General features: G+C 41.2%; 1 protein-coding gene across 4 annotated transcripts in view; it reads right to left on the bottom strand.

Annotated features, from left to right (window-relative positions):
* The window catches only part of NR3C2 (nuclear receptor subfamily 3 group C member 2), a 337,335-nt gene that overhangs the window by 17,012 nt on the left and 293,678 nt on the right, over window positions 1–26,645 (bottom strand). For all 4 annotated transcript variants that reach the window (XM_082728958.1, XM_082728960.1, XM_082728959.1 and 1 more), the window contains exons 7-8: window positions 25,897–26,027; window positions 20,104–20,261 (exon numbers count right to left, since the gene is read on the bottom strand). In XM_082728958.1, the coding sequence (XP_082585084.1) occupies window positions 20,104–20,261; window positions 25,897–26,027 (289 nt within the window). The remainder of the gene's footprint in view (window positions 1–20,103; window positions 20,262–25,896; window positions 26,028–26,645) is intronic.

Genomic DNA, 26,645 nt, shown 5'->3' with positions numbered 1-26,645 from the left:
AAGGGCAACTAGAATCACCTCACACCAGTCAGAATGGCTAAAATCAACAAGTCAGGAAATGACAGATGCTGGCGAGGATGTGGAGAAAGGGGAACCCTCCTACACTGTTGGTGGGAATGCAAGCTGGTGCAGCCACTCTGGAAAACAGCATGGAGGTTCCTCAGAATGTTGAAAATAGAACTGCCCTATGACCCAGCAATTGCACTATTGGGTATTTACCCTAAAGATACAAATGTAGTGATCCAAAGGGGCACATGCACCCGAATGTTTATAGCAGCAATGTCCACAATAGCCAAACTATGGAAAGAACCTAGATGTCCATCCACAGATGAATGGATCAAGAAGATGTGGTATATATACACAATGGAATACTATGCAGCCATCAAAAGAAATGAAATCTTGCCATTTGCGACAACATGGATGGAACTAGAGCGTATCATGCTTAGCGAAATAAGTCAAGCAGAGAAAGACAACTATCATATGATCTCCCTGATATGAGGAAGTGGTGATGCAACATGGAGGCTTAAGTGGGTAGGAGAAGAATCAATGAAACAAGATGGGATTGGGAGGGAGACAAACCATAAGTGACTCTTAATCTCACAAAACAAACTGAGGGCTGCTGGGGGGAGGGGGTTTGGGAGAAGGGGGTGGGATTATGGACATTGGGGAGGGTATGTGCTTTGGTGAGTGCTGTGAAGTGTGTAAACCTGGTGATTCACAGACCTGTACCCCTGGGGATAAAAATATATGTTTATAAAAAAAAAAAAAAAAGAAAGGACAAATACCCAACTTTTGTAGCAGCATGGACGGGACTGGAAGAGATTATTATACTGAGTGAAATAAGTCAAGCAGAGAGAGTCAATTATCATATGGTTTCACTTATTTGTGGAGCATAACAAATAGCATGGAGGACATGGGGAGTTAGAGAGGAGAAGGGAGTTGGGGGAAATTGGAAGGGGAGGTGAACCATGAGAGACTATGGACTCTGAAAAACAATCTGAGGATTTTGAAGGGGTGGGGGTGGGAGTTTGGGGTACTAGGTGGTGGGTATTATAAAGGGCACGAATTGCATGGAGCACTGGGTGTGGTGAAAAATAATGAATACTGTTATGCTGAAAATAAAAAATAAATTAAAAAATAAATAAATAAATAAATAAAGGGCAACTAGACTGCAAGTGAAGGAAATACGTTTACTAACTCTGACTGCCAAATGGTGGGGGAATTTCTGTAACTCTCTTGAGCGTTAGTGGTGCTGGCAAGACCCTCTCCACCTTGATAGCACAGATAGGAACAGGGAACAGGTGCTCTAGTTAGCCTGCTGCCTCAGCAAGCCCTAAGCCTCTAGCCCACACCAGCCCCATCCACTTCATCAAGGCTGCATGAGCATGGCACACCCTGGGAAATCTGTGGCCTACATCTGATTCAGCCCCAGCCATCCCCACTCAGGGCAGCTCTGGCACCCTGCCAGGATGTCCCCTATGCAAAATGCCCTGGTCTATGCCTGTCCCAGTTCAAGCCATCCACCAGGGTGACCCTGGTGGGAAGCAACCTGGGACCTCCTTGTCCATGTCCATTATATCCACAACCCAGGTGTCCAGTGCCAGTCCTAGCTTGTAGCACTGACTGCATCTTCACCTATTCCTCCAGGGTGTCCCCTGTGCAGAGCACCTGGCCCATACCTGCTTCAGCTCAAGCCATCCTGCTAGCATGGCTCTGGTATAGAGCATCCCGGATCCCCTGGTCTGCAATGACTACAGTTCCAGCTGTCTCACCAAGGTGGCCTAGGTACAGGGCCACTTTGGGCTCCTCATAGAACCTTACGATCTCCTGGCTCCAGCCAGCTAGCCTAAGCCACCAGGAATACAATCTACACGGGACATTCTTGTTCAAGGCCACTCCTTGAAGACTGGCAGAGGTAGCTGTTTCACCTAAGAAGCACATGAAGTCAAACAAAATGAGACAGAGGAATATGCTTCAAACTAAAGAATAAGACAAAGCTTCAAAAAAGAATTAAATCAAACAGAGATAAGTGATCTACAAGATGAACAGCTCAAAGTAATGGTCATAAAGATGCTCACTGGACTTGAAGAAAGAGTGGATGAACTTAGTGAAAACTTCAACACAGACCAAAAAAAAAAAAAAAAAAAAATCAGAGTTGAAGAATACAATAACTTAAATGAAAAATATACTACAGGGAATCAATAACAGATTAGCCAACATAGAAGAACAGATCAGCATGTGGAAGATGAGGTAATAGAGAACACCAAAGTGAAAAGAAAAAAAAAGTGAGGATAGGTTACAGGACCTCTGGAGCAACATCAAGCATACTAACATTTGCATAACAGGGATTCCAGAAGGAAGAAAGAGAAAATTACAGAAAGCTTATTTAAAGAAATAATAGCTGAGAAATCCCCTAACTTGGAGGAAGAAAGAGATACCTATGTCTAGGAAGCAAAGAGAGCACCAAACAAGATGAACCCAAAGAAGTCTACACCAAGATACATAATTAAAATGGTAAAAAGTGGGGCACCTGGGTGGCTCAGTTGGTTGAGCATGAGACTCTTGATTTCAGCTCAGGTCATGATCTCAAAGTCCTAGGATCAAGCTTCATGTTCAGCTCTGGGCTCAGTGGGGAATCTACTTGAGGATTCTCTCTCTCCCTCCCTCTGCATCTCCTCTTTCTCTCTAAAGTCAATCAATCAATATTTTAAAAATAGCAAAAACTAAAGATAAAGAGGAAATCTTAAAACGAGCATGAGAAAAGTATCTAGTTATATACCAGAGATATCTCATAAGGCCATTAGCAGATTTTGTAGCAGAAACGTTACAGGTCAGAAGGGAGTGGTCTGATATAGTCGAATTACTGAAAGGAAAATGCCAGAAGTACTCTACCCAGCAAGCTTATCATTCAGAGTTGATGGAGAGAAAAAATTTCTCAGACAAGTAATGTTAAAGGAGTACTTTACTACTAAACTGATGTTAAAGGGGCTTCTTAAAGCAGAAACGGAGAGGCTGTAAGTAGAAGAAAATTATGAAAGGAAAAAATTTCATTGGTAAAAGCAAATATATAGTAAAAGTAGTAGAACAATCACTTATAAAGATAGTATGAAGCTTAAAAGAAAAACATAGTAAATCAATTATATCTAAAAATTCAGTTAAGGGATTCATAAGATAAAAAGATGTAAAGTATGACATCTGATACATAAAACATGGAGGGGAGGAGTAAAAATGTAGTGATTTTAGAATGTGTTCAAACTAAAGCAATCAACTTAAAACAAACTGCTATATAATTGGGATGTTATATATGAACCTCATGGTAAGCACAAACCTATAATAGATACTCAAAAATAAAGAGAAAGGAATATAAACTTAACACCAAGGGAAGTCATCAATCACATGGGAAGAGACCCAAGAAGAAAAAAGGAACAGACAAAAACAAAGCAAAACAAGAAAAGCCTAACTCATAAAAGCAGAGAATCAAATGGTGGTTACCAGAGGGTGGGAGAATAGAGGAGATGTTTGAAACTACAAAACTGAAACCAGTATGTAAGTCCTAGAGATTTAATGCACTAGATTCACATGTGTCCCTGAAGCATGAGACAAGGCTCAATGGAGCTGCTTGCTCCCATGTGAGCTCTGCCTGCAAATTCTGGATAAGGGAACAACCCCCACCATGAGCATGGCCAAAGCCAGGGCTCCAGGCCAGGCCAGGCGTCTCTGGCTCTGCCTCCAGAGAGGCCTGGCTGCCTGAAGAAGTGAGACAGGGTTGTCCTGTGTGGCCTCACAGGGATAGTTCCAGAGTCTAGGCTGGTGTAGGCACGGGCATTCTGGGCCACACCAGCTGCTCACGAGGAAGGGGTTGGCTTCTGGGGTGGGAAGTAGAAGCTGCTCCACATGTTATGAAAAACCAAGAGCATTTCTGAAACTCTGTTATCTGAGGCTACTTTTTAATTTGTCTTCATTACCATTTTTATATTAAATTCAGTGGTAATGCTTGATCTGTGGTCAGTGATGAATATTAAATCTTCCAAATACGTTTTCGGATGCTGTGCTAATAAGCAAGATGGGTTCAATTTCCTTCTAATTTTTTTGTACTTAAATTTATTTAATTTCCAGCCTGTTTAAGTTCCCTTGTGTTACAAGCCTCATTCTGGATCACAGCTCCGCCTTCTTGTGAATAAGGTCTATTGTACATGTGAAAAACACAAAGAAAAATGACACAATGGAAACAGAAAGTAGAGCTTAAAGATAAAGGGATAATTAGAACATTGTCGAACAAAGGGAATCTAAGGGAAGGGTTGTGTTTGAAATGCACTGGCATGTTACTGTATATAGAAGTATGAACTTTTCTTGATTTTGTTTTCAATATTTCCTAGATCCTTCTTGCCAAAGTACACTGTACTAAGCAATCTAAAAATCTAAACCAATTCCTGTTGGTAAGTTACCAACTTTAATATCAGGTTAACTCAGGATTAAGCAGTTAAAATCCTTATTTCAATTTCTGAAGTAAAAGGAACACTAAATAAGGGGCAGACCCCACTGGGCAGGGGCAGCCTCTTTTGATCCAACTAAGGACACTTGAAAACAAGGGATCTCAAGTTCCACTAAACAAGGGTCCCCTGTTCCACTAAATCAATCAGGGTTTGGCAAACTATGGTTTGCAGGCAAAATCTGGCCTAATAATCGTTTTTTATAGGTTTTTTCCTTTTTTTTTTTTCTTTTAAAAGATTGAAAAAAAAATAGAAGAGTATTTTTGTGCCAATACCATACTGTCTTGGTGAGCACAGCTTTGTAGTAAAGCTTGAAATGAGGCAACGTGATGACCCCAGCTTTTTCTTTTTCAACATTTCCTTAGCAATTCCGGGTCTTTTCTGGTTCCATACAAATTTTAGGATTGTTTGTTCCAGCACTTTGAAAAATGCACAAAAACAGATACATAGACCAAGGGAACAGAGTAGAGAGACCAGATATGGACCCTCAACTCTATGGTCTAATAATCTTCAACAAAGCAGGAAAAAATATCCAATGGAAAGAAGACAATCTTTTCAATAAATAGTGCTGGGAAAACTGGACAGCTATGTATAGAAGAATGAAAGTCAACCATTTTCTTACAGCATGCACAAAGATAAACTCCCAATGGATGAAAGACCTCAACGTGAGGCAGCCATCTATCAAAATCCTAGAGGAGACCAGAGGCAGTAACCTCTTCGACAGTGGCTACAGCAACTTCTTTCAAGACATGTCTCCAAAGGCAAAGGAAATAAAAGCGAAAATGAACTTTTGGGACTTCATTAAGACAAAAAAGGCTTCTGCACAGGAAAGGAAACAGTCAACAAAACAAAGAGGCAACCCACGCAATAGGAGAAGATATTTGCAAATGACACTACAGACAAAGGGCTGATATCCAAGATCCGTAAAGAACTTCTCAAACTCAACACACACAAAACAGATAATCATGTCAAGGATTGACAGAGGACATGAAAGACACTTCTCCAAAGAAGACATACAAATGACTAACATACATATGAAAAAATGTTCATCATCATTACCAATCAGGGAAAGTCAAATCAAAACCACATTGAGATACTACCTTACACCAGTTAGAATGGCCAAAATTAACAGGACAGGAAACAAGTGTTGGAGAGGATGTGGAGAAAGGGGAACCCTCTTACACTGTTGGTAGGTAGGCAAGTTGGTGTAGCCACTTTGGAAAACAATGTGGAGATTCCTTAAGAAATTAAAAATAGAGCTTCCCTATGACCCTGCAATTGCACTATTGGGTATTTACCCCAAAGATATAGATGTAGTGGAAAGAAGGGCCATCTGTATCCCATTGTTCATAGCAGCATTATCCACAATCACCAAACCGTGGAAAGAGCCAAGATGCCCTTCAACAGATGAATGGATAAAGTATGGTCCATATATACAATGGAATATTACACAGCCATGAGAAAGGATGAATACCCAACTTTTGTGTCAACAAGGACCAGACTGGAGGAGATTATTCTGAGTGAAGTAAGTCAAGCAGAGAGAGACAATTATCATACAGTTTCGCTTACTTGTGGAGCACAGGAATAACATGGAGGACACGGGGAGATGGGGAGGAGAAGTGAGTTGGGGGAAATCAGAGAGGGAGATAAACAATGAGAGACTGTGGACTCTAAGAAACAAACTGAAGGTTTTGGAGGGGAGAACGGTGGGGTGGGGGGATGGGAGAGCCTGGTGCTGGGTATTAAGGAGGGCACGTATTGCATGGAGCACTAGGTGTGCTGCATAAACAATGAATCTGGGAACACTGAAAAAATAAAATTAAAAAAAGAAGAGTATTTTGTGACATGTGAAAATGATATAAATAGCAATTTCAGGATTTTTACTAGAACACAGCCAGGCTTACTCATTGACGTAGTCTCTATGGCTGCTCTCCTGCTACAACGGCAGAGCCAAGTAGTTGCAGCAAGACTGTGGGGCCCACAAAGCCTATAGTATTTAGCATTTAGCCCTTTACAGAAAAAGCTTGCAGGCCCTGGACTGGAAGGCATGCCAGGGATTTAGTAACAGTTTATGGGAGAACTGGCTTTGGTTGGTTGTTAAAATATATAAATCAAGTCTAAGATGTCTCCTGGTTTCAGAAATACTGAAGTGTGGGGGGAAAAAAAAGAAAAAAAAAGTCTGTGAGCCAAGCAATATGGTTGGTAGCTAGAGCTGGCTTTCTAAGTGTTATATGGATTCTCTGAGCCTTTAGGAAACGCTTTCCAAAGAATTCTTGTCATGGTCATCATGGTCAAGCATAAAGGCTCCAGAATTTGTCATGCGGATGGAGAACCACTGTCTTACAGTTCTGGCTGCTCTTTCAGAGTCATTTCCCTTAGAGCCTGGAGTCCCTGCAGGTTACACACATTTACAGTTGTCATTATAAACGGTAGTTTCATTCTATTATGTCAAGCAGAACAGAATGAGCAGATACTGAACCCTTGTTCCTAGGGAAAATACAGAGTTAGGTTTCTATGAATTGCTGGTCCCACTGTCAGCAATCAATACACAATCTTGTTTTATGTGTTTCTGTTTTAAGACACCTTATTTAATGGATACTGCTAATTCTTTAACATTGAACTCATGGCCAGTAGCACTATAACTCATCCCTGAATGAAGTTCACCGAACACAATATTTTCTCCATAAGGCACATCACAGCCTTCTTTCCGCTTGGGAACATGAGACAGTGCATGAATACTACATTTGGGGACTACTGTAAACAACAGAATCAACAAAAATGCAAAAACTGTGTCATTAAACAGATCCTGAAAAGGACACTTGTTGACCAAATGACAGCTGAAACAAGAAGGCAGAACATCACCTTGTTTGGCCTTCATTGGGCACACACACATTTTTACTGCTTGGTGCCCATCTGTGAATGACTGTAAAAGGGCCATATTGATTCTGGGGTTACAAATACATTTTATCCAGTAAGAGAATATGTAAATACAGATTCTGAAAATAACGAGAATCAACTGTGTTTGAAACCATAGTCACTTTCTAGTTCCTTTAACCATGACCTTGATAAACAAAATTGATCAACCGGCATCTTCTGGGTCTTAGCAATCATAGTCATTTAAAATAATCTGCTCCAGTCTAAAACAGCTCCAGCTGTAACATTCCTCTTTTCTACTGCTTGATGATGTCTCTCTCCCTTTTGAAATTTCTCCACTCTTTCTCTTTGTATCAAGTTAGGCCTGATTTTTTTAAAGGCTCCTTTTCAGTGTATGGCTGAATCTCTTAATTCCTTCAATTCTCCTACCCTGCTTCAATTAGCTTTCTGCCTTTCATATCCTCCACTGCCTCCTTTCACAGACACATCTGTGCGGTGCCCTGTTAGCTGCGAAGTGTCCCCCGCCATGCTTATCATCACCTCGAACCCAAACCATCTTAGATGGTGATATTGTGCCCAGGACCACTAGCATTAGCTGTGGGGCTCCTCGTTCAGTTTGCTACAGATTTCAAGATGGTGAGAGCAAAACATGAAGCCAAGACTGGAAGCCTTCTATGTGTGAGCCCTTGAAGGACCTCTAACCCACCAGGGGCAAGAGAGCTCACCAGGGGCAGGGCTTGTCCGCCCTTGTGTCTCATATGTGCTCCCTTTCCTCCTGCACCCCTGCCTTCCAGTTCTGCTTCACTTACAAACCTGGGACAGCATACTTAATCAGTCTCTGTTTTAATTTTTTTTCTCTGTAAAAGGTAAAAAAAAATGAGTAAATATTACTTTTATTCCCTTTTTACAGAGGCAGGAATTAAGATGAGGTGATTAAGTGTAAACAGTAGTATTTATTCATCCTTGCCTCATGGAGTTATTAGGAGGATTTAATGACAAGACTTAAGAAAGAAAGGTACGACGTAAATCCCAGGTATTATACAGTTATTTTATATTGTAAGAAGAGGGATTTAGGCTGCATAAGAGGGGGCTTTTTATTGACACAGGTGTTAGACAATGAGATAGTTTTCCAAAATCTTCCCTAGATATATTTTAGATTAAAAAAAGATTCCATGTGTCTGGTTAGATTTTGATGCGATCTTCTAAGAGCATGGCTTCTAGTACCCTCAGTGGTCTTTTCTACCTGTTATTTTGTTTTTGTTTTTTCAGAAAGCTCACCTTATAGCATCAGAAGTCTTACAGAATCAGATGGGAACAGAATGCACAGTTCTTTTATATCTCCCCAAACAAGGCAAATTCCTAGCCCCCCCCCAGCATTCTTTCGATACTAGCTGTGAACAGTGGCACATGTTCTGTGGGTATGCAACTTTTAAAATGTTAATTAATGAATGCAAAGAAGTAGTTATTACAAGAAAATATGCCTTTCTCCCTTTTCTTTAAATAAATTAGGATCAGACATAACTTTTAATTTTTCTAGTTAAGTATTAAAAGGAACAAACTACTGTCTGCTATCATTGTAAGTTCATAAGGGAAAGATTCTGACACCAAAACAGATCATCAAAACCCATGCATCTGATACAGGGTTAATAACCAGAATATATAAAGAACTTGTACAACTCAACAACTACAACAAAAAATTGGTTAGAAAATGGACTAGGGGGGCTGTCTGGGTGGATCAGTCTGTTGAGCATTTGACTCTTGATTTCAGCTCAGGTCATGATCTCAGGGTTGTGGACTGAGCCCTGTACTGGAACTCTATACTCACTGGGGAGTTGACCTGGCTTTCTCTCTCTTCCTCTCCCTCTGTCCCTTCCCCCCACTCATAGTCTTTTTCTCTCTCTAAAATAAATGGATAAATCTTTTAAAAAATGGGCAAAGGGCTTGAATAGACAATTCTCTGGGGAAGAAATACAAATGACCAATAAACACATGGAAGATGCTCAACAGCACTGGTGGTCAGGGAAATGCCAATCAAGACCACAAGATACCACCCTCATGCCAGTTACAATGGCCATCATTCAAAACAAAAAGGAACAGAAACTCAGTAACAGCACATACCCAGTGCTGGTGAAGTTGGAGAAAAATTGGAATCCTTGTGATCTGTTGGTGGGGATGTAAAAAACAGCGAAAATCAGTTTGAGGGTTCCTCAATAAATTACACTTGGAATTATCATATGCCCTAGCAATTCTACTTCTAGGAACACACCCAAAGAACTGAAAGTAGGGTGTTGAGGACAGATCTGCACACTCGTGTTCATGTTGTACTATTTACAATAGCCAAGCGGTAGAGGCAACTCAAGTGTCTGTCAGCAGAAGAATGGATACACAAAGCGTGGTATGCACATACAGTGGAATATTACTCAGCCTTAAAATTAAAGACCATTCTGACACATGATACAACATGGCTGGACCTGGAGGATAATATGCTAAGTGAAATCCATCAGTCATGAAAAGATGAACACTGTATGAGTCCATATATTTGAGGCACCTGGAGTAGTCAAATGCAGAGACAGAAAGTAGAAGTGTGGTTGCCAGGGGAAGAGGAGAGGGAATGAGGAGTTATTTAATAGAATATATAGAGTTTCGGTTTTACAGGTTGAAGAGCTCTAGAGATTGTAGGATAAGGTGAATGTACTTAACACTAGTGAACCATACATTTACAAATGGTGGAAGTGGCAATTTTTATGTTCATGTATTTTACCGCAATTAAATTAAAGGAATGGCAAACTCCTATACTGAAGTTCTTTCCTCATTTCCTAAAATCTAATACAACTGCATCTCAGAATGTGACCTAGCTAATGACCAGCAGTTGATAGGCACTGCCACAGTCTAAACATTAGCCACTGAAAACATTCAATGTTTTAAATCAGCCTTTTCCAAAGACGTAAGGAAGTAACCCAGATTTGGCATTAAGTCAGCCACAGAAAACCATGACCAACCACGAATGAATGAAGGAGATAAAGTTCTGGGCTGCATGTGGAAATTAACTCTCATTGTCATTAAGATTTCATATGAACGTGATGGGTGAGAAAGGACTCAGGACCAGTATTATTGATAAAATTGCGACTTAAAATGCAAGATCAGCCCTAATGCACCATGGGTTGCCTCTGACGCCTGCCCTCCACTTTCTCTAGATAGATAGACAGATGTATGCGGTTTGTACACATGTATTTAGTGTACAGAATACATATGCTTGTACAGAGTGTATAATAAAGCTTTTACTAATTCAAAATTACTCATGTGTGACTGGATCGAGTTCTGTAATAGTTTGTTTTGGGGTTATTCACAAAGACAGAGTTCGCTAAGCCACTGTGATTTTTTAGCTATACTCAAACACAAAAACTGCATGTTCTTTCATCCACATATAAAATACTCATTTATATACATGCTCTTACATGACAGAAAGATTCATGCTTCTATTTATTAAAGCAATTTCTCTAAGGAGGTTTACTGGAAAACACCTTGAGTGTTCTTTAAAAAAAAAAAATCTTGTCCTAGTTTGCTTTGTGGCTTCTGATACAGTTATTAGAAACTACTGAACATTAACACAAGTTGAATCAGTCAGTGATTTTTCATAACCTTCCTGTTGCTATGGCTATTCAAGTTTTCAGACAGTTTGCTGACTGACCTTTCTGCAGCTTCTGCCCCTCTGACCCCTCATTTGCACAGTGGGAGATAAACTTTTCTGGCTTGTTCCCTATATCCCTCCTTTTTTTTTTTTTTTTTTTTTAAATTTGGATCAGCAGCAGCTCCTTTGTAGCCTTTCCAGAATCTTCCCATTTGGAATCCACTGGCCATTTCGCCCTCCGGGTTTGGTTCTAGGCCCTCTGCTCCACACCAATGTGTGGGCCCATCTGACTCTAGGCTTCATGACCACCACGTGCAGCCAAGTCTCCCTTCTGCATCAGCAGCCCATGTTCCTTTTCTTCTTCTCCAAGGAGCCTCGTATCTATCTGACATTTCTCCTGGGTTGTCCTAAGGACACCTTAAATCAGGACATCCAAAACCTACTCATCATATCCCCTCCCAAACCCCTCACCCCTTGTCAGTGCTGGTTCCAGCCCATCCAGCCATCTATGTCTAAATCCCGCATCATCTCTGACCTCCTCCCTCCTCTCTCAATCTCCATGTCCTATTTATCACACCAGGAGCCATCCATTCTACCACATGAATGTCTCCTCAGTCCCCCTTCCCCCTAGTGCTTAGTCCCCCATCTCTTACCTGGATCACCTCACCAGCATCCCAACTGGCACTTTGTTTCTCTTGCTCCTCCCCTAATAGTCTCTAGATCAGCCCTCAATTGTCAGACTTTCTGCATTACCCCAAATGGTGGCAACTAGCTACGGGTGGCCACTGAGCACTTGAAATGTGGCTACTATGATTGAAGAACTGAACTTAAAATTTCATTTAATTTTAATTAACTTCCATGTAAATAGCCCCATGTGGCTAATGGTTACTGTACTACACAGAGCAGGTCTAGATTCTCCACAGATGTGCTCAAAATCCTTCAACAGCTCCCTTGTGGTGGTTCACAGATATCCTCATCGTCTCCATTCTCATTTCTCTCAGTTCCTCCCCAACACCCTTGGATGCAATGAAATTCTCCATTCCTCAAAATCACCACGCTTTCTCCCTTGGGATACTAACTCCTTTGGCTTGAAACAGCTTTCCTCCATCTGTCTGGCAAACTCCTACTTTGCCTTTGGGGCTCAGCTTAGCAGTCACTACCTCACCTCAGGCCAGGGGCCATCTCTACCCTGCTTCTTCCTCTTCCAGATATGCCACCTAAAAGCCTTAGAGCCCATACTGAGCACCTGTCACACTGGGTTTTAGTTCCCAGTTTGTCTATATTTCCCATCAGACTGCACTCTGAGGTCAAGGACCCAGGCTCCTTTGCTGCTGTTGTATCCTCAGCACCAGCACAGTACCTGGTCTGTACCTACTCTGCCAGTGCCTACTCTGCCAGAGCTCAGGTCCCAGAAGCAGAGCCCCTTGGCAACACTTCCTCTGCACACCCATTGGAGACAATCAACAGGACACATGGATGTGTCATTCCAAGAGTCTAAAACAAGGAGTCACTGAAAGATATCTTTTTACATATTATCCTGGCTTTTCAGATCCTCTTTCCAACAGGTTTAGGAAGACAGTAATTCAGCTATTCTGCTGCCTCTCACAATATGAACTGATTACAAACCCTAGGGGAGCTTTGAGAGTCACAATCCTGACCACTGACTGATGCTGCCCTTAATTCACATGAGAACAAAGAATGAACAATAGGCAAGGCCATCCTTCATATCTGTGCGGGGGTCACATCTTCTGTTGGGCTTCATGGCCAAGCCTACATCTTTCCAAGCCACACCCAAAGTCATGAACTCCCTATTTATCCACAATATCAAAATACTAAAATATTCTATTTTTTTCCATTTTCCCTATTCTTGTTTTTTAAAAAATCTGATGCATTTTTCAACTATATAAACATAACAATGGTCTAAATGAAAATAAGCACTCATTGGCACAACTCACCCAGGGCAATGCATTCTGAACTATGCTATACCCTTGAAACTGGGAATCTGTAAGGGCAAATGCCAGTCTTCAGGTATTATATTGAAATGCAAAAACAGATGCTGTAAACCATTAATAACTGTTCCGCCGGTATTAACAACTAGACAAAGAAAAAGATCTGCCATGTCAATTATTCATTTAATTTGAAATCTTCACCTATGATGATTTCGTTTTCAAAAGGAGAGGGTCTTTGCATAATTTGTGTCCTCCCCTCCACTGGTGTCTTAGAAGATAAGGCTTTGCTTACTTAGCTGACTCTAGAATAAACATCTTTTCCTTTACTTAGACTCTTTCTTAGTCATGGTCTTGTCACATAAGAAGGCAGTATAACGCTGCTAACAACTATAGTAAATAGTTGTTTTGCTCAGTGAAACAGAATGTAGCTTTGAACTTGATCTATCATACACACGAACACACACACATACACAGGTGTGCTACCACCAGTACTGTATTACAAATAATCAAATAATGTCATTTCCTTGTCACCTGAGCAACGGGAAGAGAGGGAAATTTCTCTCCTTGTGCTGAAGCAGCATGGCCAGCCTTTATTCATTGCTCGAGGTGTTCTGATAATATCTGAGCCAAGGGTTTCTAGTTCGCCAGCCTCAATCCTCCTGATGGTCACCTCACAGCAATCTGCCTTCATTCCATCATCGAACACCCTTAATCCTCCCAGCAAATTAGAAGGTGGTTCAAGCTCACCCCAACATGTTTGTAACAATACGGATCTCCCCTGTTAAATGTCCAGCTGACATGGGGTTGCCCTGGGACCTGAAGGACCGTGGAAATGCTTGCAGACTGACTGAATTCTAGTGACTCACTACCAGACAACATATGTGCTTCCTGCCCTGCTCTGTGGAGTGGTCCTTACTGCCTATCCTGCCAACTGTAAACTGCCCGAGGGAAGTTTTTGGGTGGTGCGGGACATGGTTTTGGGGAAATGCTAACGCAGTCTGGGGAAAAGGGGATGCGGAGGGGTGTTTGTTGCCCACTCTGTGGCAGATGCCCACTCAGGACCTGTGTTATTTCATTCACTCTTGAAAGTTCCCTATAAGTTGGACATCATTCCCATATTATAGTTGAAGAGACTAGGGGTGGAAAATTTAAGTGAAATGCCCAAGTTTACTGGGAGAGATGGTGGTGGAGCACCACAGGCCATCCCCTGGGTTGACATTACTGCGGTGGGCTCCTATTTTGGTCTCAGAACATTTCCTGAGGAGAAGCTAACTGGGAAGACATAAACCAGAATCTAATGTGAAAGAAAGCGGGCTGCCCAAATGGTGGACTGAGCCAAACTTGTGGCTTGCATTCTTCAGTATGGGGGGAGAAAAGCTGAAAATAGGTTTGCGTCGATCTCAAAACCACCTATAGTGTAATCACAATAGAAATTACCACTACCACAGCCCGGATGCAAAAGCACCCACTAATTAAATGAGCAATGAGAATCTCAAAATAATTTGCTAATAGTCTCGACTGCTTGCAGCAATATCTCTTTTGTTGGTGATCGTGTCACTGAAACTTAACGCCCTCTTCACTACAGAATGAAATCTCCCCAGTGTGCACGTGGAGCATTTACTGTACCGCCAGATGTTCTGCTCCTCCCCCATCCCCCCCGCCCCCACCCACGGAAGGGAGACCTTCGCTCTGAGAGGAAGAGCCACTTCTGTTGTCGAGCATTCCCTCTCAAACTGCAGAAAGCAATTCTTCAGCAACGTGACCCTCACGGTGTTTCTTTTTGTCACACAGAGAACAGCATCTAAGGGACACACCACTGCCTGCCCAGGCAAGGGACAGGTTCTTACCTGGGCTTGATGATCAGACGCAGAGACAAAAGCCCCCACCCCCAAGCTGGCTTCGCTGACGCTGAGGCCAACCTAACATTTTGTTTTGGGAACTGCTAAACATGCATGACATTTTAATACAATGCCAGGTTCACTGCCTTCAAGATGTAACCCCATGCCTCACAAAAACAACACATTCCAGAAGATGCCAGCGAAGATCCAAATGAGTCTGGAAAGCTGAAGAGCAATGCAGCTGTTTTTAATGTTCCTAGATGCTGGTTTTCTGATCTGCAGAGGCGCAGACCGGCCTTAAACTGAACAGCTGCTATTAGCCTGAAGCTCTCCCTCATGGCGATAGTGGGGTCAGGAGCACGAGACAGTGAGTCAGGAGGGGTCAGCAGCCACCAGCTATGTATGGACCCTGTAAAGTCACTCTCTGGGCATCTGTCTCGTCTCTTCTTCTATTAAAGAGTCTCTGAATCCCTTCTGGAAGCCTTCCAGGACCCCTACCCGGCACAGCTGGCTCCTATGCCTTTTCAACCAGGCTTTCTATCAACTCAGAATAAACATCAGTGGGCCCACGACTCATGGCATGCTCACCTCCTCAGAAGTCCCAAGCACACTGCCTGTACAGTGCTGTCTGGGGCCCCTGGGCTGACTGCAAGCCCCTGGACGCCAGGCTTTGGGTTTGTTCTCCTTCGTACACTGACTGCCTTGTACTTTCAGACATTAAAGCACCTGCTTTGTGAGACGAACATCTTCTTGCATTAGACAAGTGGGATTCTGAAGTACATTCCATTCACACTTGCACCATTGGTCCTAGAACATGGTGGGGTGAGGGGGTGCTCACTGGCTCATGAAAGAAGGAGACCCGTGGACTCTCAAAGGTTCTACTGCTCTGGTGGCCAGTTTTGGCACCCGATTCCCTTCTGTTGTGCACTGTTTCTCCAGCCACCTGTCTAGAATATAAGCTATTTGAGGGTTGGGTTGGTGTCATGCATTTATTTTGTATCCTTTGTAGCCTTGTCAACAAGGCTATGCATGAGGCACATTTTTGCTAGTGTGTATACTGAAATAAAGATGATTACAATAGTATGATCTTGAAACTAATTAATACAAAAAGGGCAATTTTTGCTTCTAAAAAGTACTATTAATATCATCATTTAACATTTACTAACAGTTCTACACAATGATCACAACACAGTTCTTGATCTCTATGAACAGAAGTTACCAATAACTTCATTAGAAATGTGCTTCTTGGGGTGCCTGGGTGGCTCAGTCGGTTGAACATCTGCCTTCGGCTGAGGTCATGATTCCAGGGTCTCAGGATGGAGCTCCGTGTTGGGCTCCCTGCTCAATGGGGAGTCTGTTTCTCCCTCTCTCTCTCTCCCTCCTCCGACTCATGCTCACTGTCATTCTTGCTCACTCCTGTTCTATCTCAAATAAATAAATAAATAAATAAACTCTTAAAAAAAAGAAATGTGCTTCTTACATGTGGAAAATTAGTTGCCTGTCTTAGCAATAGCTAGAAAGCGACCATTAATTATCAATTTTCTTTAGAAGAATAAGAAATCTATACACCTTGCATGTAACACTGAAACATTTACAATGTTAAAATACATCTATTCATAGCAGCCTGACCACAGCTGCTTTCTTTCAAACATTCTCTGGGGAAAGATTGATGTTCAGGGGGATTATGATTCATTAAAGCTGCTGACCGATTCAAATACTTAACTGGCCAACCTATTTTTTCAGAGAATGTTCTGTTCACACACCTTGGCACTGTTCTGCCAACAACATGTGTGCACCATGTGGGAGAAATCCACACGAACTGAGATCTTTGGACATGTGTCCTGAGGGGTGGCATTCTATGCATGCTATTGAAGCAGAGCTTTGATCTGACTCATAGGGTTCATATTCGTGTGAACCTTAGGCACAAATGCTCTTTTTCCACAAGGTGACCAAAATTAGGCTCGAGTACAGAGCCAGTCATTGTTAGCTCTTTGTTCCCTGGAAGAAAATTCCACAAATGTTGATTCACTAATTTACTCTAATGAAAAAGCTGTAGGCAGTCTCAAGTCTGAGTAAGCGTGAATGTTAGAAAGGTCCCTCTAGACTTACAATGCATTTTTCAATGTTCTGTCTGGAATAGGAATATAAATAGAGCATTCAAGATGCTTCTGTTAGGCTACTTCTAAGTGCAAACATTTTTGATAATTTAAAACAAGGGTTTCAGAATTAAAATGACTACAGTGATTCCCCAAAGAATATTCTCCTTCCAGCCATGATGGAGTAAGGTGGATTGGATTTACCCTTCCACAAGGAAAAGCCAAAAATGCTCTCAAAAATCAAAATATTAAAAAAAAAATGGTTTTCAAGTTACTCCATATCAGTCAACGAAGGACAGTGATCTCTAGAAGAAAATAGGAAAAAAGCTTTGTGACATTGGCTTGGGCAAAGATTTCTTGGTTACAACACTAAAAATAGGAATCATAAAAGAAACAATCAATTGGGCTTTATAAAAAATTGGAAACTACTGCTCTTCAAAAGACATTGTTAAGAAAATGAAGATAAGCCACAGCCTGGGAGGAAATATTTGCAAGTCATAAATCTGATAGAGGATCTATATCTAGAATATCTAAAGAACTTTTAAAATTCAACAACCAGATGATCCAAATTTTCAGAATGAGTGAAAGAGTTGAATAGATACTTTATAGATGATGACATAAGGATGGCAAATAAGCACACAAAAAGATCCTTGATCATTAGGGAGATGCAAATAAAAACCACAGTGAGATACTAGCACATGGCTATTAGAATGGTTAAAACTAGCAAGACTAGCCATACCAACTGCTAGCAAGGATGTGAATCACTATGAGTGCACACACACTTCTTAACGGAAGGTACAACTGGACAACCACTTTGGCTAAAGAGTTTGGCAGTCTTATAAAGAAGGAAAATACTCCTACCATGTGACCCAGGCTTTCCACTGCTAGCTAGCTATTCACCCAAGGAAAAGAAAGCAATGTCCATACGAAGACTTGTATACAAATTTTAGGGCAGCTTTATCTGTATCAGTCCCTAACCTGGAAATCACCCAAATGTCCATCAACACGTCGCTGGACTATCAAACTGTGGGATATCCATTTGGTGAGATGCTACTCAGCAAAGGGCAGAGATGAACTAGTGATGAATGTGATACAATGTGATACATGCTACTGTTCCATGCATTGATGAGTTTGTGATGAATCTCAAGATAATTATGCTAAGTGAAGAAAGTTAGACCAAAACACCTACATACCACATGATTCCATGTATATGAGATGCTTTGAATATATTAATAAATTTACATAAAAAACTAATGAAGTACTGTATGGTAACTAATATAATAAAAAAAATTTTTTTGAAAACAGCAACAACAATGAAAAAACAAATCTGTATTGCCAGAAAGCAGCTGGGGAGCAGGAGGTAGCAGGAAAGGTTAAAAAAAAGGGGGCAAGGAAATTTGGGGGGCCATAAATATGTCTATTATCTTGATGGTGATGATAGTTTCTCCAGTGTGTGAAAAACTTCCCAAACGTATGCTGTAATAATGTTCAGTTTATTGTGTTATCAATTATGCCTTGACAAAAAAAAAAAAATACTAGGAAGACACTGATTTACCTTGGGGAATTTTGTAGAATATCATCATTTATGATCTAGCCCTTTGGGTCAAGGATTCATTGAGTTCCAATCTTGTGCCAAGCATGGCTCTAAAAAACCAGCAGGGTGAGGACAGTCTGACACATGGACCACAGGTGTGGACTCTTGAGTGTTTCTTTAGTGCAACTCTGTTCACAGCACAAAGATTCTGAGAGGTTGTGGAAAAACCAGTTTTAACTTCCGTTGTCAGTTTCATTATATGCGAACTGCCTTTAAGTTTATCATCTATTATCGTATGTTGCAGTGATGACAATCACATACTAATTCTGATTTTGCACTTGAGCCTGTCCATACATTTGAACAAATAAGAGAATTCATCAAGAAAGAACCCAAGAACCCATTCTGAGTCCACCATAAAGGGCTTTCCATAAATCTCACTGGAGAAAGCAAATATGTTACCTATTGTCATACAGGTGACCTATTTTCCAGGCTCTAGTTTCGTTTGTTCTCTGTGTGAGTTGTGGAAGGCAGAGTTGTGATCACTCTAAAGATGCATCTGCCATCATCTCTTAGTCCTACGATTTTCCATTAAACCATGCTCTTTAGGCCACTGATAATTAGCCAAATGATCACTGAATTCACTTTGTGAGAATTTGACTTAATACCACACGGAAAGTTGGGAGAAAGCAAAAACAGTTCAGTGTAAAACACTGGCAAGTCACATTCCTTATCTATCAAACCACACATTCCATTGGCATAAACAAAATCTTAAAGGATGACTCATGATTTAAATACAAATACTAGTTTAATACTAGCTAGCCATGGAGCCTTGCAATACTTTTCTGAACAACAGAGAAATATCTGAAAGAGGATTTCTTATACAAATCATATGGGCTGAACTTGGGCAATACATTTTTCAAAAGAAAGTACGAAAGCCTCACAAACATAAAAATTGAAATCAGCATGACTGCGTACAACTTTTTCTTTGAGCTAGAGCTACATAAAACTGCTCGCAAAGTGAAACAAGAAGCATATTTCAAATGACATAACAAAGCAAGTTATCCAAATCGATATTTTGTAGAAACTGCTAACACCTCGGCTACATCTATAATTGATTCATTTAGAAACAAGCTCAGAATTTACTTTCTCTATTTACATAAGACAAGAAAGGTGACTCCTGTGAAGAATGAATATAGGATTCAAAATTTGGCAAAGACTGAGATGATCCAAGTTGGCCCTGGACCACTAATAATGTTTTGGAAAGATTGGGTTATTACATTAACAGTTGTCAAAGATGGACACTATTTATGCAATGTTAAAGCAAATATTTTCATTAACCAAACATTTCCTAAATTGTAAGCAGAAATGTGAAACTTGATCTGATACCTGTAGCAAATCTGAGGGCCTTCCCTGGCCCGGGACACAGAGGTTTTGCCATGATGGTCCATACCACTCTCATTTTGCTCAGAATGGAAGACAGCCACACCCTTTACTTTACCTGGGTTTGTTTCAAACGTGATCTAAAGAAAATTTCCTTCTTAATCAATTCTCAGCACTTGCTGCCTCCCACTGAATCATTTATCCCTATTCTTCCCAAAGCCCTGAGAACGCTTCCTCACCTCTCTAGTTCTGTGGGGTCAACAGGGTGTGATGGTTGATCCCTCATTTAACAGGTACCAAGAGGCTCTACTTACATCATGCATGGAGTCCAGAAGCTTGGTCAGTTGGTAGAACCTTTGCCAGCTCTGCCCAGAATTGTTGGGACACTTAGTTACCATCTTCCTCAGTTCTTTGATGTAATTTGTCCTCATTTCTTCAAATGCGGCCTGGCTTTTGAGGCCATCCTTTGGAACTGTGTGTAGGGAATACAGACATGTAAATCCCCAGGATGGAAAACAGCATTCACATTGTAGCAGTTAAATAACCTAGAATATTTTGAGGTTTTTAGGCTCACACTTTCAGATTGATACTGAATTGCAACTAATTGCATTTATGAACAAATATGGCAGTTATCTACTGATAAATTCTGGTTCACCTCTATGTACAAAGAATAATAACTGCTATTTATTGGGTGTATGTTAATATATATCTTGCATATATTAACGTGGGCTTGACCTCAGTTTTATGACATAATCATTACTCTCATTTTATAGATAACAAAACTGAAGACTGGAGGTTTAATTCTGCCCAAGGACACAATAAATTAAGGGCAGAGAAGGGCTAGAAACCTAGGTCTATTTCCAAAGCCTGCCTCTTAACCACAATGCTACGTTGCCTTGTGGCCTGTCATCTAAGTGTTTTATGGATCCTAACTTGCCAATACTTCAGAGGTAGGAAAATATACTTTGATTTTCCAGGACAACGGGAAGAGTCACAGACATTCTAAGCTGGGTCTAGAATTAGAAAGCAACATCTCTAAATCCAAATTCAAATATCAAAGACACTTGGGGAGACTAGCCATCTATAGGGTGGGGGAGGACAGGCATGCTGGGAAACACTTTGCTTCTTCTTTGCCCCAGGATCACATGACCAGTGGGGCCCTGTCATGTGGTCTCCCAGGCAAACAGGCTGTGGGTCTGTGCACTGGTTTGTGTGTGCAAAAGAGTAACACCACAGTGGCTCTGCATGTAAAGCAAAATCTGTAACTTTCAGAGGATAAACCACGTTCTCCTTTTTCTTTGAACAAGTAAAACATTAAGGATCATGTTTTCTTTTATGTAGCGGCTGGCTTTTAATTTTAAATTAAAAAATCCCAATTAGAAACAATATTTTGGGATTCAGGGTTTGGAAGCATATCAAATGTCTCTGCGTCCTGCTGAAAGGAGATGCTTTGTCCCAGGATACATGTGAAAGCCCTTATGGAGGAAAGGTGCTCCTGTGCTGAGAATGTTCTAGAAGGAGGTGCAAGGCAGAGTGTAAAGTATTCCCTCTGAAAATCTACCTACATGTTTGCTTTTTTTCCACCATAGCGAATAAATAGTTATGTGTATGCTTTAACTTTGAAAAATAAAATCACTTAAGAACTTTATTTTTAGGAGATGGAGACCTAAAGAAAATTCATCTTGTGAAATTAATGTTCTGAGTTTGAAACTGCTTTTGCTTTCACTTCTTAATTATATAGCATATTTGTTAATATGTCATAACTTGGATAAATAATAATTTACTCAGGTCATCAGACCTTTAGAATAGCTAAGAACATTTTTGACTATTATGAGAGCCCTGGAAGCTGGGAATACTGCTGTTTCCAAATTAAACCCTGTTGTCCTGTACAAAAATTATCTTACAGGTTACATTCACATCTTATGTTAATAGTCTCCTTGAATTTAATTGTTGAGGCTTTTGATTTGTGGTTTACCTAAATCTACTTTTGTGGGGGAAAAAGAAACCCCTAATAGTAATTGCATGCATCTCCGGAGGCTGCCACAATATTAGCTGTGGTTTCAAATATTTGACATTCACATTAAAAGTTAAATGCCACCCATTATATAACAAATAGTTTGTTTTCTTTAAAAATAAAGTCTTGCTTTAAAAGTATAAAACATATGAAGGGTGGTAATAATCAGGATGTTAACAGTAGATCTACTTTCTACCAAAATTTTAATGTTAACTTAAAACTTTCTGAAAGAAATGGCAAGTTTGCAAATACTTTGCAAATAGTGCCCATACACAGGTTAACAATTATTTTTTTAAGCTATAAAATATGGAGTAAACCTTTTGCTTTTCAACATTAATGTTTATGGAGATCATCCCATACATTAACAAATTACCTGAAATTAGAATGGAGTGATTAAATTTCACTACTACATTTCACTACTCTTTGGTGTATCTGCTAAGATTACGCAAAGACCTCCTTATGGATAGTTCTGTATTAGAAATTCTCAAGATTACAAACGATTTGTGTCAAATATTACTTATATATTGTTATAACTCAAATATATTGTACCAATTTCCCAGCCAGATTTTTTAGAAGTTGAAACAAACCCACAAATAAAGAGAACTTAAGCAAAACCTCAAATTTTGGAGGTTTGCCCAGATTTTCTGAATTTACTTATTAAATGCAGCAGGGCTGCTGGAAACCATCCAAACAACTGGGGTAGAAGTTCGTCTGTTTTTCTCCATAAGCATTAAGAACACAAGATTCTCTCAATGTCATTGCTAAAAACTTTCTTGATATACTGGACATCAGGTGTGCAACTTAATCACCTAAAGAAGAAAAATGCTAACACATTCTATCACAGGTTAGCAAAATAAACTTACTAAAAGCCTGAAGCTCTATGACTCATACAATTCTTTACTTATGTTTTCCTGCCTTCTTATTTTGCTTTTCCTGCATCTATAAAAATCAGAATTCAAAGTACTGAGCTATTTGGAAGCTAATAAATTAATTTGGGTAGCTTCAAAATGATATCAGGATTGATTATAGGCTGACTGATTAAATGGTCTTAAAGGATAAGCCACCAATTAAGACGGAGTAGTATCACATGCATTTTTTCATTTAAATTCTATCACCCATCTGATCTATCTACATCTAGATCTATACTTGCAACATTTTTCAAGTCAGTAACGGTTAATGACATGGCTTGGAAACGGGAACAGAATCACTGTCGCTGAATTTAAAGATTCTGTTTCCAAAGTTATATTCCAAAAAGGCTAAATCGGGGTGGTCAGAAACCTGGAAGGTGAGCAGAGTAGGGGAAAAGAGCCCAGTTCTCTGGACCCTGGACCCTGGGCCCTGCGGATGACGGGCTGCGCCGCACAGGACCCTACAGGAGATCGGCAGAGTGTAATCAGTGAGGAATGGTAGGGCCTGCGGCAAAGGGGAGAGAACATGCCCTGCCTTGGGCAATCGAATTCAATGAAAATAAAATGAGACAAAAAGCCAAGAGCAACCTAAAATACCTGTGCGGGCCAAACAAAACACAGCTGTGAGGTGCTGGTCCCACCTGGGCTGGGGCTGTGGGTCAGCCCCCTGGGGGTCTAGGTCCCGCCTGCTAAGCGCTCCACGCCCCCTGCTGTGGTCACGTGCCACTCCACACCTCCTGCTGTGGTCACGTGCCGCTCCCGGCTTCCCGCTGCGGTCACGTGCCAGCAGCCTGCCTTTCTGCCCCTGGCTCCCAGCTCTGGAGAGATCAGGAACAACACTGGACGTGAAGTCCAAAGCCACGGCTTTTGAGTTCTCATGCAAAGAGGATACTAGACAAAAACAACATGTGTGCCTCCTTTTTGTTCGCTTCAGAGAGGGGTTATCAACTCACAGGGTTCTTTTAAGCATTAAATTAGACGTATGGCAAACCCTTCAGAAGCCGGGAGCTGCTACACACAGGGAAGCAGATGCTTATCCAGAGTCGCTATGGCATCTTCTCTTCCTGCTCTTGTCACTACTTGATTCAGCCTAACTCCTCCTCAGACCCAGTCCCTCTCTGGGGGTAAAAAAAAACATCTCTTTTGACCCCTCCTATTCTCATTACCTTGAAGGATGAGGCCACTTTCTCCTAAATGACTCTACTGAAAACTGCTCCTTGCACCACGCCCCTGGTTCATGCAACAACCGGAGGGCCGCACATGCGCTGGATTCTCTTCTCTGCTTCCAGGGGGTCAGTCAACAATTTCTCCTCCTATGAAGTCCATACCTCTTGCCCTAGCATCCCTGGCACCCAGAACATGGCCCAGTTTCCTCAGTGGCCATAGCACTTGGCTTGGAGATTTCTTCTCCATGCTGCCTCCTGCCATCATGCTTTTCTTCCTCTCATCTGATGTGAACTTTCTCAGATTCTTTCCCCTCAATGTGAAAATGTCTGTGCCCTGTGCTGTTGCCCCAGGAAGAAGTGCTCAACACCCTTGCCAAAGCTAATCCTGTTCTATCTTGTCTCTCGGGCACTTAATGTCATCAACTTCTCTACTTTCATACCTGGTTCCAGAAGCCGAAAAAAGCTTTCCATCAATCTGCCAAGTCCCTGGCCATCAGGCACCTGCATGAGTCCTAACGGTCAACTCTAGTAGGCCTCGCTCTGTGCTCTCAACTTTCTCTGTGGATGCTCTGCTATTAGTCATGCTCCTTTTGGAAACCAGTTCTTGGCTTCTAGTTTCTCTGCCTCACTGACAGTCCCGTCTCTGCCTCTTCAGCCCTGCCATCTTCCTCTCATGTGGCTCGACTGGACCGTTTCTCTTCTTCCTGTGCCTTGGCAGCCCCACTCACCATTTTAGCTTAGATGATAATTTTCTATGAGGACAATTTCATGTTTATGTCTCAAAACCCAAACCTGTCTTCTGAGTGCTAGACCCAGATTCTCCCCGTCTTTTGACCCATTAGGATACATCTGAAAATTAACCCATTTGAAATAGAAGTCATTTTATAAAACCCCCACCAAATCTTTTCCAAGTCCCAACATGAACATATTCCTCTTTATGGTATCAACTGCCATCCTAGCCATTTCTCTGTGAGCAAAACCTGGGTCACTTCTGACCCATACCATTTTGTTTCCCCTTCTAGTCCACCGTCCGTTCGGCTGTGTTCCTTGAATGCCTTTGCTCCTATCCATCATGCCACCTACCACTGTCATTCCTGCTATTATTTCAATAGCCTCACAGCAGTCTCTGTGCTTCCAATCTGGCTAAGTTCTCTGTCTTTGCCTCTCTACCGCCCTCTCTTTTTCCTCTTTAATCCAGTCTACTACCAGGTACATTTTCATAAAGGCACAGAAGTTAGCCTGGGTCATGTATTCCCACTGCACAAAGCCTGTGGTGCTGCACTCCTCTGCCCACACAATGAAGGTCAGGTGTCTTCAACAGACACTGAATATCATGGTCCAACCTCCATCCCAATCTTATTCCTCACTCCTCTCCAATCCCACATCACCTTATATACCTTGAAAAATTAAATGAATAGAGAATTAAAAAATTTAAAAATTAATGGGTAAACTACCTCACCCAGAATAAAGTTCTAACACCTGGCTATGTTTTCCCAAATCTCCGTACTCGCTCACATCATCCCCTGATAAGAATATCATCTCAGACCTCATATCCAATTCATAACCCTTGCAAAGCTTGCCAAGATTCACCTTCACCATGAATCCCTCTCTGACCTTCAAAACTAAATATGCTCCGTCCTTTTTTGAGCCACTGTGACCCTCTTTATCTTCTATCTTTATTGGATGATCCCTTTCCACAACATACTAAACGTATCTTTGGATTTATCTTATAGTAAAACTTGCTGAGGGCAGAAACTGTACCATGTATAATCCTACTATACAGAAAACAGTCAATATTTAGTGGTGGGATGGATGAGGAAATGAAGGAATATGCTCTTACTTCACCCAAAGCCTCTACTCTCCAAGTAACATAGTTCACCAAAGACCAAAGACCTTCTCTCACCTCCTCATTTTTTTTTTTTTTAATACCAACTACCAGACACTGAAAATAGGCTCATCTCCTTAGAGGTCAGATCATTGGACGACATAGAAAAAGTGCACAAGTGGACATCAACTTACTTGTGCTTAGCAGCAGCAAAACTTTCATTATGGTGTACTCTTCAAATGTGAGCTGCAGTCGAACGAACTGTAGGCTGATCTGATGCATCCCCTGGCATAGTTCATACATGGCCGACTGATGCATCTTTTCTCTGCAAAGGAAATGGAAAAAAAAAATTCTGAAAATACACGGTTCAGTATCAAGCCCAAACTGGTGGCCCAAGGCAGCTTAGTCAGAGATCTGAGTCAGTTTCTCCTCTGTCTTCAACGTGGAGCAGATACATATCCAAAGACAAGTTAGATGCTTTTCCCACTGATGGCTAAATTGCTTCTAGACCAACTCTGCCACCCCATTTCCTAGTGCCCTGTAACAATGTGCCAGAAGCATGAACAGCAAACTTTTTCAAAGCGTGCCATTATTTCATGTCAAGAGTAATGACTGGTCGTGTTGTGTTATATAGTGAGATCATCCAGAGAGCAGAGGGGCCACTGTGATGTGGGGTGAAGCCCACAGGCTTCTGTTCCTTTTCAGCTAGAGAGAGCAGGTACTTTACTGTTTTTGACAAACTACTAGATGCTGTGAACACGGGACAGTGATGACCAGTCTTATTTCCATGCGGACCTCCCTTACAGAAGTCATAAAACATGACTGTTAACTGTTTGTAGCAGTACACTTGAAAAGGAAATTGAACAAAATTTTGAAATGTGAGAATCTTGAACATAATCTTTCTGATGAAGAGAAAAAGCAATGTGGGAAACAAAGGCAAAAG

This window comes from Mustela nivalis (assembly GCF_964662115.1).
Source record: "Mustela nivalis genome assembly, chromosome: 4".
Classification (NCBI taxonomy): Eukaryota; Metazoa; Chordata; class Mammalia; order Carnivora; family Mustelidae; genus Mustela; species Mustela nivalis.
Note: the sequence above shows the minus strand (reverse complement) of the source record. Positions and strands in the feature narration are given on the sequence as shown.